Source organism: Protomyctophum bolini (assembly GCF_963924005.1).
Source record: "Protomyctophum bolini genome assembly, chromosome: 16".
Classification (NCBI taxonomy): domain Eukaryota; kingdom Metazoa; phylum Chordata; class Actinopteri; order Myctophiformes; family Myctophidae; genus Protomyctophum; species Protomyctophum bolini.
Window position 1 is genome coordinate 15,174,491 of NC_137877.1, and position 13,222 is coordinate 15,187,712.

At 44.4% G+C, this 13,222-nt stretch overlaps 1 protein-coding gene across 2 annotated transcripts in view; it reads right to left on the reverse strand.

The window, feature by feature from the left end:
* Nucleotides 1-13,222, reverse strand: part of znf385b (zinc finger protein 385B) — an 85,868-nt gene that overhangs the window by 9,147 nt on the left and 63,499 nt on the right. For both annotated transcript variants that reach the window (XM_080785776.1, XM_080785775.1), the window contains 4 exons: nucleotides 7,825-7,961; nucleotides 6,068-6,178; nucleotides 5,233-5,404; nucleotides 2,234-2,563 (listed from right to left, as the gene is read on the reverse strand). In XM_080785776.1, coding sequence (XP_080641902.1) covers nucleotides 2,234-2,563; nucleotides 5,233-5,404; nucleotides 6,068-6,178; nucleotides 7,825-7,961 — 750 coding nt within the window. The remainder of the gene's footprint in view (nucleotides 1-2,233; nucleotides 2,564-5,232; nucleotides 5,405-6,067; nucleotides 6,179-7,824; nucleotides 7,962-13,222) is intronic.

Sequence of the window (13,222 nt, forward strand, 5' to 3'; positions counted from 1 at the left end):
AACTTGAGGGGGTTCCAGGTGGTCCCCTGCAGCTAAATGATGGGAGAGTTGGTAACCAAATGGACATTTGGTTTCATTTGATGCCCTCACGCGTTAAATTATTGTTAAACATCTGCATCAGTTAATTTACAAGAAGTCTACACAATTAGAAAATGTAGAAGAAATTTGATTTTGATCAACGTTTGCCTCTTATCTCTCCTCATCAATACAGCATGGAATTGTGGGCAAAATCTTATCCAACGGCTATTTGAAAAACGTTGGGGAAAATGGCATTGTACAAGAGTGAATAGTGTGTGCTATTATTTGTATTATACAAAGTAACTTGGAACAAAAGTTTTCCTATAGGGTAGGTACCCTCACAAAAAAGAAACATGCAGTAATCCTGGTCTCTAAACTACCTCCCCCTGATGGAGGGGAAAGGAAGTGGTCGGGATAACGTGTTCCTTCCTACGTCTACGTCCGGCCGGGGAAACTCTCCACCTGTCAGGTGAAAAGAAGCAGCTTGGACTCCTCATGCATAGAAGGAAGCATGATGACGGTCAGTCCGCTGCCCTCCCCAGGCTGGCAGAGCAGAGGAAGTGTAGAGCCCAGGATTACATTAGATAATTGACAGTGAAAAAAATGGGTTGCAAAATCGTGGGATAAAATGTTTTTGAATAAATTTCTCAAGTAAAAAGTACAATATTTGCCTCTGAGATGCAGTGGAGTAGAAGTTTAAAATATGGACAAATGGACACACTAGGTAAAGTACAGTACTTGAGTAAATGTACTTTGTTTCTCTCCAGCGCAGGAGATGGATGAACCCTAGTCATGACCTTTGACCCTGGACAACATACAGAGAGCAGTAAAACACTGCAGAGGACACAGTGAGGGGTGGAATTACACACCACACACACACACCCATTCTAACATGTCACCGGGCACGTGAATACCTCCACACACACACCCATTCTAACATGTCACCGGGCACGTGAATACCTCCACATACACACCCATTCTAACATGTCACTGTGCACACGAATACCTCCACATACACACCCATTCTAACATGTCACCGGGCACGTGAATACCTCCACATACACACCCATTCTAACATGTCACCGTGCACACGAATACCTCCACATACAAACCCATTCTAACATGTCACCGGGCACACGAATACCTCCACATACAAACCCATTCTAACATGTCACCGGGCAGTGCGGGCACGTGAATACCTCCACATACACACCCATTCTAACATATCACAGACAGTGCACGTGAGACAGTGCACGTGTTAGTGGTGGAAGAAGAACTAAGCTTATTTTAAACTTAAAAGTACACGTAGCGATAGAATATTACTCTGTAAAAGTAATGCATTAAAAAAACTAAAGAAATGGCATCAACATATACTGTCTACCACATTTTATAGAATGTTCCATTGCATACAAGGGAGCTATTCAGCAGGCTGATGCTGTGTGCGTCTATAGCTGCGACAGAGTTGTTTTAGTTACCTGTGTTGTGTGCATCTATAGCTGTGACAGAGAGTTGTTTTAGTTACCTGTGTTGTGTGCATCTATAGCTGTGACAGAGAGTTGTTTTAGTTACCTGTGTTGTGTGCATCTATAGCTGTGACAGAGAGTTGTTTTAGTTACCTGTGTTGTGTGCATATATAGCTGTGACAGAGAGTTGTTTTAGTTACCTGTGTTGTGTGCATATATAGCTGTGACAGAGAGTTGTTTTAGTTACCTGTGTTGTGTGCATATATAGCTGTGACAGAGAGTTGTTTTAGTTACCTGTGTTGTGTGCATATATAGCTGTGACAGAGAGTTGTTTTAGTTACCTGTGTTGTGTGCGTCTAGCTGTGACAGAGAGTTGTTTTAGTTACCTGTGTTGTGTGCGTCTAGCTGTGACAGAGAGTTGTTTTAGTTACCTGTGTTGTGTGCGTCTAGCTGTGACAGAGAGTTGTTTTAGTTACCTGTGTTGTGTGCATATATAGCTGTGACAGAGAGTTGTTTTAGTTACCTGTGTTGTGTGCATATATAGCTGTGACAGAGAGTTGTTTTAGTTACCTGTGTTGTGTGCGTCTAGCTGTGACAGAGAGTTGTTTTAGTTACCTGTGTTGTGTGCGTCTAGCTGTGACAGAGAGTTGTTTTAGTTACCTGTGTTGTGTGCGTCTAGCTGTGACAGAGAGTTGTTTTAGTTATCTGTGTTGTGTGCATATATAGCTGTGACAGAGAGTTGTTTTAGTTACCTGTGTTGTGTGCGTCTAGCTGTGACAGAGAGTTGACGGCCACCTTGCACAGAGAACAGTACAGCAGCTTCTTGGCTTTCTCCTCCTCGCTGTCCGTGGGAGCGACAGCGTGGAGAGACGCCGATGAGGAGGAGCAGGAGGAGGAAGAGGAGGAGGTGGGAGGTGGAGGAGGAGGAGGAGGAGGAGGAGGAGCCGCTTTAGAGGAGGAGGAGTGGAGGCCAGGGAGGGGAGGGGGAGCGGGGGGAGCAGGAGCAGGGGAAGTAGAAGGAGGGCTAGAAGGTGAAGGATCAGTCTCCGCTCTGCTGGGCGACGACACGCAGCACGACAGATCTGGGTAGAGAGACACAGACACAGAGAGAGAATGGAAAATAACCAAGAAATCCGAAAACGGTTTATGTGTTTATATGTCTAAAATATGTATATAATGTGACTCATTTTGACAACGTTTCGATATGTAACTTACACATCAAAACGCTGTCACTTTTTATTTTCACCCTGTTATAATAAACCAAGGGCCTACATCGTCTGAGCTGCTCCAGTGTCTTCTTGTTCGCATTTAATTTAAGTCTCAGTATTACAGAAATGATATTGTCTCATAATTACTCTGCCTAAAAATATGTCTAAAATATGCGTAGGCCTACAAGCACACAAATATTAAAGGTACAGATAAGGTTTAATAGATAGATAGATAGATAACGGTAACTACAGTACATGAATGTATATCCCTGCAGTGTGGAAGATTGTCCTGTAGGAGGCAGTCAATGACCACAGCAGAAGTGGCATACGGTTGTTCTGAAGGTGTTCAGTTGATGAATAAAAACCAGTGTGGACTTTGGAGTGACTTTGGAAAACGTTTCCAACACTAACACCAGAGGATGTGGCATTATGTTGACCACCTCTATGTACATGAGGGAATCATTGTAGCCTGGAAAACAGACACATCTACCACAGGGAGAAAAACAAATCCCTGCAGCAGAGATTGAGTCTGACATTTCGCTCACTCCAGAGTTGTGAGTGAGCACACTATTCAAATGAGACTGAAGTTCCAGACTAATATCTCTGTCAGTGATATTAGTCTGGCCATATGCCAGGCTAGAATAATTGAGCCATGTGAAATCCTCCATGTAATTCTCTTCCTGTCTGTTCTGACGTCTTAAGACCCAAATATATCAAATAAAACCAAGTCACAAACGTTCAGCGATGTCTTAAAGCACTTGGAATGTAGGAGTTCAGTTGAGGCATTACATTTATACGTTTGACTCAGTCCCACAGATAGATATTGTGAAAATAGCTCACAACGCCTCGCAAGTATTGTAAATTCTTTGCCTCCACCGCTGAAGTGCCCTCGAGCAAGGCACTGAACCACCCCCCCCCCCCCCCCTGCTCCAATGGCCAACTGCAGTTGTACTGCAGTCTACGTTTTAGTGCGTGTGTGCGTGCAGGGCCGGTGCTGAAAATAAGCATCTGTGCTCAGCAACTTTCTCTGGGTGAATATAGGACAAAAGAACAATAATAATAACTCTGGATCACAGAGATAGAACATGGTATCAAATGGGTCTCTAATGCACATCACGTCCTTGAAATGGAACAGAATCACTGTTGTACAAAGTGCTGTTTTTATTTAATCTGTATTCAACCAGTAAAAACACACTGAGATAAAGAATTTGTTAAAACATACATTACTAAACAGACAACAATAGTACATCCATGATGCACCGCAAAAAACATGACAAAAAGAGCTCCAAAGTGACACACTTTAAATGACGGAAAAAGAGGCCAATAAATCCTACACAAACTAAGTATTCCTGGAATACGTACACTACACACAATGTACAACATTAACAAAAAAATAAATATATAGGCTAGACCTACAAAGAGGCTAGTACACATCCGAACAATGTTGGTGAGTAGACTTCCCTATCATTCATTTCTAATGTGACTAATTAAGTACCACCGATGCTTTTGCACTGTGCCCTTCTTTCCTCTGTTGTTTAACAGCTGGTGGCTGGTGGTGTGGGTGGAAGAGGGTGTATCTACAACAGCTGGTGGCTGGTGGGGTGGGTGGAAGAGGGTGTACAGTATCTGTGTATACTGTATGTCTCTATATCAGTGGGTCCTTGAGGGAGTTCCAGGGGGTCCCCAGGGGGTCCCCAACAAATGAAAGCAAATGGACCCTAACGGGTCCATTTGGTTCCATTTGTACACTCTAGGAGTTAAATTAACATTGATTTTTACAATATACATCCAGAGATAGAAATGGGGGACCTTAGCCTAATTCATGTCAAACCAGGGGGTCCTTGAAATGAAAATGGTTGAGAATCACTGCTAGAGTCGTGTTTATGGGGGGTCCTTGGCATATATTTTCAAATGCGGGGTTCGCGGGCTAATGAGTGTCCATTTGGGGGTCCTTGACATGAAAAGGTTTGGGAACCACTGTACTATATTATCTGTATCTGTATGTTTCTATGTATCTTGTTCAAAATGGGGTTACACCTTTAACTGGTTCAAACTGTAGGACGTGTAGAAACGTCATGCGAAATACAACCGATCCAGTGGACGTGTACACACGTCATAGCGCTTTTTCATTGATATCAAACAAAACGTAATGCGCGCTGCCGTTCACTTCCTTGTTTACGGCTCAGAAAGAATGACTCGTATCTCCTAATCTAGGGAGCTCTCCATGGTTTTGTACAGATGGACATACTTCCGTCTTCATTTCTGACTTCAACATGCCTCTGGTTTAGAATATTTAGCTTCTAGAGAGACTTTATCATAATCATTGCGAGGTAAGCAGGCAACATTATGCCTCCCGGTTCCGTACAAAACAGTAAAAGCTGCCATATCTGCACGGCCCCCCCGAGCTCCTATTTTGAAAGAAATCCCGGCGCTCATTCTCGAGGGAATTTGCAAGGCCACACTTTGAGTGTAGTCCGACCGTAAGCATGCAGGGACACAAGCAAAGAAAGCCGTTAGCAGCACGCCGCGGGCATTTCACCAACCTGTGCACTGATTGGTGGAGACGGCGACAGGGGCGGGGCCGACGGGGCTGGAGCCGCTGCCGTTGGTCTCTCCTCCGCCGAGCGACGACCCCCGCGTGACCTTCGTCTTGTTCTCCTGACCTTTCACCTTCTTGGCGTGGCGGCTGCCCTTATAGTGAGCTTCAGCCTGGGACTGGAACACGCACGCACGCACGCATGCACGCACGTACACATGCACACACACACATGCACGCACACACACACACACACACATGCACGCACGCACGCAGAGAGAGAGAGCAGGAGTGAGTATCATGCACTGTAGAGAACAGATGTGACCCATTAAGACCACATTCTATAAAACGTCTTCTAAATCATGACAGTAAACCTATGTTTCTATATCAGTGGTTCGGTCGCCGACCCCCATCTGAAAACATGTTGTTCCATGGACCAACCTCCAGAAGCAAGGGTATGAGTTAAAAACAGTTCACTGAGTAAGAATAATATTATATTCAATGTGCCTTCATTCTTCATAGCAGATAGCAGATCTACAAGCTTGTATAGCTGCTATTTTTCAACAGCTTAAGTTTAAAATAATGGTTGTTAAAGTTGTTAAAAGCTATAAGGTGACACAGATGCATTTAAGTGCAGCATATAGTTGATGGATGCTTTGTTTTGTTTCACTACTGTACACATACTGTACATCCAGCTTTCTGTTCGAGAGGAGAGGAGAGGAGAGGAGAGGAGAGGAGAGGAGAGGAGAGGAGAGGAGAGGAGAGGAGAGGAGAGGAGAGGAGAGGAGAGGAGAGGAGAGGAGAGGAGAGGAGAGGAGAGGAGAGGAGGACTATGTTCTCACATCAGAGTTGAAGCGAAGTTGACAGACGTTACATGAGATGAGCTGTTTCTTTCTGGTCGCCATGGTAACACCAAAGGTGTGGTTGATGACGGCTTTCTGGACGGGGTCCATCTGGAGAGAGACAGGATCTGTTATTATTATCATGTTATAATTATCTATTATGTGTGTGTGTGTGTGTGTGTGTGTGTGTGTGTGTGTGTGTGTGTGTGTGTGTGTTCATAGATAGAAAAACACAATGACAGTCACATTTTGCCTTGATATGGCATAAGTGTTATATAAAAATTGCAGAGCTGGGGGAGAGTGGCCAATGGGATCGCAGAGCTGGGTGAGAGAGTGGCCAATGGGATCGCAGAGCTGGGTGAGAGAGTGGCCATTGGGATCGCAGCGCTGGGGGAGAGAGTGGCCAATGGGATCGCAGGAAAAACACGGTCAACTTGATCTGAAATGTGCTTGTGTTGGTACCTGGTTTTCTAGCCGCCATGCAAGTGTTAAATAAAGGGCCACTTCACCCCTCTTACAACCAGATCTCATTTTAATGATGTTTAGCACACAAGAAACACTTTGCTGGGGTTTTTGTGGGTGTTTAATTAATTTGTGTATTTAGATATTTTAGTATTTCAAAGTGCCAGTGATGTCATAGACACATGGTCTCACTTCCTTCCTGGACTACATGTTGTCTCAGGCCCAATCCCAATCCACTCCCTTGCTGACTCAATGAGCCCTCACTGACTTAGCTGCGCGTTCATGTGAAGTCTGCGAGGGCTTGAGGGATGTCCCATTTGAAATCGGTAAGTCAGTGAGTGCTCAGCCCCGCCCCTTTATGTGCCCTTTGCCAAAGTCAGCGTCGATGCTGACTTTGGGCTGACTTTAGCAAAGAAATTACCCACAGTTCATAGCGTTACCAGGGGAATGAGGGGGATCCTCCAAACGTCAATCATTTAAATATGCAAATTAGTTATGAATCGCGATTAGAATGTCAACAAACACAATAGTGCTTTCTCACTGTTCTCAAAAGGAGACGGAATGGAAGGATATAGGCTATATATTTAATAACAATAATAATAATAAGGGAAACATGATGAGAAATGACTAATGAGCAAAGTAAAAGAATATGGAAATGAAATGTATAATGAATATTATTATATATGAATATTACAACCCATATCACACAGGAAAGTGTATTTATGAAACTAATAATAAAACAATAAGCTTAAATACTAAAATAGACATGATAGACATGTATAAATAGGCCAAGCATGTAGGTGTAGGCACTGGCTGTGAATAAGGACAGGTTTTATAAAGTGATGCAAAGTGTCATGGACTCGTGCATGGCGGACTCATCTTCAAAGTGCTGTCCCATTTCTTTCACAACAATGTGGAGCCCTTGCAGTCTCTCACCCTCAAGCACTTACAGCTGACGTCATTAAAGTCAATGAGGGTCCAGGGCTCAGGGCTTGAGGGAGGCAATTGGGATTGGGCCTCAGTAAAGACAGCCCCCCCACCCCCACTCTCCACAAGGAGGAGCAGTGCACCAAAGCATTATGGTCATTAATAGGAATTCAGCGATCCAGCAAACCCTAGTCAAACACTTCATTATTGTTCTGGCCATAGGGTGCAAAATTCAAGTTATGCTACTGTTATCTACTACAAATACTATTAACATTGAGTGACTGCAGTTTCTTCCAGTGGTGTAATGTCCCTTTAAGTAACTGTACAGAGTTACCATTGTGTCATAATAACGTGTGATAGATTCTCACTGTGTTGTAGTTGAACAGGCTGACAGGTGAGCTGTTGTCCACAGGAAACGACAAGAAGCTGCTCTGCATCATCACGGAGGCTCCGCCCCCGGCAACCAGCCCTGGCAACGCCCCGCCCACCTGGAGACAACCACTTCCTGGAGACAAACACAAATGGGAGTGTGTTTTTATTTACACATATTCTCATGCACATGCTCAGTCACACACACATGCGTGGCGTGCACGGCTGCACGCATGCAGCCTGCAGACACACAGAGTGTGTACATAGCTTATATAGACACAACATAGGGCGACCAGATCCAAACTGTTCAGTTGAGGGACAGAAGAATCGCTTGTGTGGGACAAGCGGGATGGAGGGGATGGGACTGCAGTCACGGGACTGGGTTAGCATCTTAATTACTTAAGTTGCTATTAAATGCCTTGATATCATATTCGACCATATAGGCTTATAATATTGCCTCATTTTGTTAGTTATTAAACGGCTCTGGCGTCTCACGTTTAGTTTTTAAATAAAAGTTTTGGTCATGGGAAGAGACAATGAGAGTGCTTTACAAAGAAATTCAAATATTAGGGGACTAACTATTAGGGCATGGATTCAGATTCAGATTCAGATACCTTTATTTGCCATTGTGTAAAACACATAGGAATTTGCTTTGACATTTGACATGTGTGCATTTCTTTTTTCACATAAAACGAAAAAACAACAACAACACAAAATACAACACCGTGTAGGAAGTATAAATATGCCCTAATAGTTGCCTGCCAGTCACAATGTGTGACAGGGTCTCAGTTTGTGGGACGCCTGAAAAGTCTTGGAAATGAGGGACTGGTCTTGGAAGTGTGTGTGTGTGTGTGTGTGTGTGTGTGTGTGTGTGTGTGTGTGTAGTACATCCTAATTGAGTTAGATATACTAAGTTTGCTGTTGATAGAGAACACATGACCGACGGGCGGGGACGGACAGACATGAGGTTATGAGACTCCATGTTCTGACAGGCTCGACGTTCACACCCTCCAGACATGCGTCTGGAGCGACCACGTCTGATCAAAGTGCAAAATTATGCAGATAAACACGCTGGAAATCAACACAATACACTCTTTGTCGCAATCGGTCAGAAACGTCTTATCTCCACATTAAAAAATGTTGTGTTTTTTTTCTCGTAGATGAACACCCTAAAAGCATCAAAAGTAGCAGATCCCTGGAACAACAGATTTTCAGACGGGGGTCGGCGGCCAATTACATATATTTTTGGTGTCCTTGACATGAAATAGTTTGAGAACCACTGACAAACTGTCATGATTTAGAAGACATTTGTAGAATCTGTTCTCAGTCCCACATGGGTTAAACCCTGAAAAGTAACAGCTTTGAACACAGTGAGGTTTCCATCCGGGCCGACAGGGGTGTAAGTGTATGGGAGGTGGGGGGCGCCCGCTGGCCTAGCGGTCCAGGCGCATGCCACATGTACTGTAGGCTCTGGCCTGACATGCCACATGTACTGTAGGCTCTGGCCTAGGTGAATGTGTTATCTTATAGGAACGTTTAGTGTTGTGTCCACAGTCAGACATCTGACAACACATCACCACGCGGTGAACAACACGACACGACTTCACCGGTTTCACTTTGAAATATTCATTATTTCACTCTGCCGAACACAATCCCCGGACGGAAGCGGACAACGAATGCATATTTAAAAAGCAGCATACCAGACTGTGTGCGTACGCACGCGCGTGTGTGTGTGTGCACATGGACGGGCAACCGAAACAAACAGGAGGAACAGCAGCTGTTGAATACTGTGAATACTGTGCCACTTTGTATCCCAGGAGAGCTGTGAATGTGTGCGTGTGCGTGCGTGTGTGTGCGTGCGTGTGAACGTGTCCTGAAGGATCCCGTCTTCAGGATACATGAATAAGTAAGCTGGTCGTCTCTGTTACGCTGTGGCTCTGCACGAGGCTACAGCCGCTCTTATTCTACGGTGGAATGAACTCCTCATTGCAATCAGAACTGCAGACTCACTCCTTGGAAATGCTTGTAGAAGTAAAAGTATAACAACTTGTAAATGCTAAAGTAAAAGCACCTCAACATTAAGTAAATGTACTTGATTATTTCCACTGCAGTCTTTTGTTAGGGATGAGGGGGAGGGAGAGAGACAGAGCTATAGAGAGAATGAGAGAGAGAAATAACACAGAAATACCCACAGAGAGAGAGCGAGAGAAAGAGAGAGAGATATGCTAATATAGTCATTAAGTTAATGAGACCATATGGTCAGTAGCCAGGGACCAGCAGGGCTGTTTCTGACCTTTTAGTGCCCTAGGCCATGCACGCATGCACGCACGTGCGACTGCGTGTGTGACTGCGTGTGTGACTGCATGCGTGACTGCGTGTGTGACTGCGTGTGTGACTGCATGCGTGACTGCGTGCGTGTGTGTGTATACGTCACTTGCCAGGCAGGTTTGGATGTGTGATGATGATGATGGAGATGATGATGGCCATGCTTAGGGATGTTTGACAATTAATCGAAACTCGATTAATCGCCATTAAGAAGACCAGTTAACAATTAGAACCCTCTTATTGTCCTTGACGGTATTGACGTAGTGAATTAATTAATCCCCCACTACTGTTGACGGTATTGACATAATTGTTTTATTCCCTATAATCGGGGGCTTTGTTTTAAAAAATGTAGCAACTTTTAGCATGTTTGGCTAACGGCCGATATCCTCTACCTAAAACCGTCCGAAATCCTCTCGTGCACGGCCGCGCACGCACACAAAATGCGATATTCAGGGCTTTATTAGAGCTTAATTTGACTTAGATATGAAAATTAATTATGATCGCATAGCATCGGGGACAGACCACTGTGTAACACAGTGCAGAAAGATAGCGGATGTTGATGTTCCGTTTAACCGGAAATGACATCGCCAGATTCGCTCTATTCGGTCAAAATCGGCATAATGGTGAAGTTACCGCCACCATCAGGACTGGGTATCAAATACTATAGGATTTCCCCGTGAAAATGAGATAGTGTGTATATCACAGATTCCTTTTTTTTAACCTTTTTTTTCCTTGAAGGATAAGTGAGACAAAGGGTACGCTGGCTGAGATGGGAGAGGTCCATGATTATTTTCACACCCGGGGTGTTCACAGATGCATGCATGTCATTGTGGGACGCTGCTTCATTAATCTCCGTCCTGTCATCATCATGGGCTCCACACTGTGATGGAGAATGTCATCTCTGTCACAGCTCTGTCAAAGTCACACACCCCTGGCTGCATGGGGCCTTAAAACCGCTGATGGAAGAAGCATCTCACATTTGTTGAATGTATTTAAAAACTACACGTCACTTTGTGCCAAAATGTCAAAATGATTATTTTCTTTTTTCAAAAATGTTTAAAAATAGCAGACGTACAAGCTCGCAATGAGGCATGAAGTGATGCTTGCATATATGTTATTTTTGAATAGACAACGCTGAAATCTAAAATGATAAATGACAGAGACCAGTGCAGTGCACCTTAGCCCTCAAACCCTGTATAGTCAAGAGAATTTCCCCGCTACCACCTTTAGATCTCTGTCTACATGTAGCACACCTGTTCTGATATTCCATATGTTGATCTGACCTCATCAAACCCTGTACCCTCAAGACATGCTTGTTATATGGCCAGTACAGAATTCATTCCATGTTGATCTGACCTCTCATGCCAAAGCGCCAGCGCTCGCCTAGCAGTCTGCCATCAACGAGGCAGATACATGCACGCGACCTCGCCGCTTCTCTCCCACAGGTGTCTTTACCACGCTGCTGTGAGCGGTAGCTTGTCTGCAGTGGTTACAAGATCCATCCAGGCTCGCTGATAAAATCACAACGCATGCAAAATGAATGAGGTGTAGGGTAGTTGGTCAAAACTAATTGTGGCATGGATCAGCTGTTTAGCTATTAAAAGGCTAACATTAGTAACACGATAGGTATCGTAACACGGAGGTACTGTATCTTTTATAGTCTGGATTTAGGGCTGTCACGTTAATGACAATTCGACTTGAAGATCGATTGTCATTGCATGATAAGATGTTGGTGTGACTAAAAAACATAACATACATGTTGGATCCACATCTAGTATTCTAGCTTATATGTTTTCCATTTCCTGAATAGCAGGTTTCCACTCGACATCGACGATATGCTGGTACTTGGTACTTAGTTAAAAGTATCATCACTTTTGTCTTTATGTTATCTTTTGTCACTTTATCTACAAGCTGTGAGCTTGTGTGTACATCTGCTATTGATGAACATTACAGCCTTTATTTGAAAAGTGTTGAATCGTTTTGAATCTTTTCTTCTGGGGGTCCCTGGCACAAGGAGAAAGAAGTAACATCCGCACACTTGATGTTTCTTTTTGTGGCTTTCACCTTAATTTTTGAATTATGGAGCTATGTGTGTGGGTGGGTGGCTGCCTGGCTGGCTGGCTGGCTGGGTGCGTCTGAGCACGAAAACAGCATGGTTGTTTTTCACCACCTGTGCGCAACCTAACACACACACAAACACACACGCACATATTAACTGTATATATGGTGATTACAGTACAGTACAGTACAGTACAGTACAGTACAGTACAGTACAGTACAGTACAGTACAGTACAGGGACCCCCACACGGTAACTCTGTAATTTCTCAACCGTTTCGGACGTGGGGCGGCTCACCAGAGTCGGGCCGGCACCCTGGGTACGTTCCTGTGGGTGCCCCCCCCCCCCCCCCCCCCCCCCCCCCACCAGACCCCAACACGGAGTTGCACCACTCACTTCACACAGCCGTGATTTCTTTATATTTCTTTATGGAGGGATATACAGTAGGCTGACTGGAAATGGGGAGAGAGATGACATGACATGCACCCTGGCAGACTGGATTACCTGCCAAGGTGCCTGGACCGCTGAGCCACGGCTCAGGCCTGCACACTTGTTTTAATCTCTATGAAATCTCCATGGATTTACTCTATTTTTATTTTATTTTATTAAAGGGCACACAACATTTTCACACGTACAGTAAGTGTGAAGCCATGCATTAGAATGAAGTCCTGCCTGGACTAATGGTGGCCTATAGCCCAGTCAGTATTAAATATGGCTATACATCAGTGACTCCCAAACTTATCCCCTAGGACGCGCACACACGCACACACATCGAGGGCCTCATTTTATCCAAGTGTACAGTAGTGAAAATGTACAGTTGTTAATTGGTGCCGAGTGGTATATAACAACGACAGAAAGTAACACGACAATGATGAGTTATTACATCTGGTTCAGATTACGTCGGTGTCTGCAAGACGAATGTTGGAAATGCACATCAAAGACACGCCGAATGATATGAGACGTCATGTGAGAGCTAGACAGCAGTGGATTAGACACACTACACCCCCCCACACAC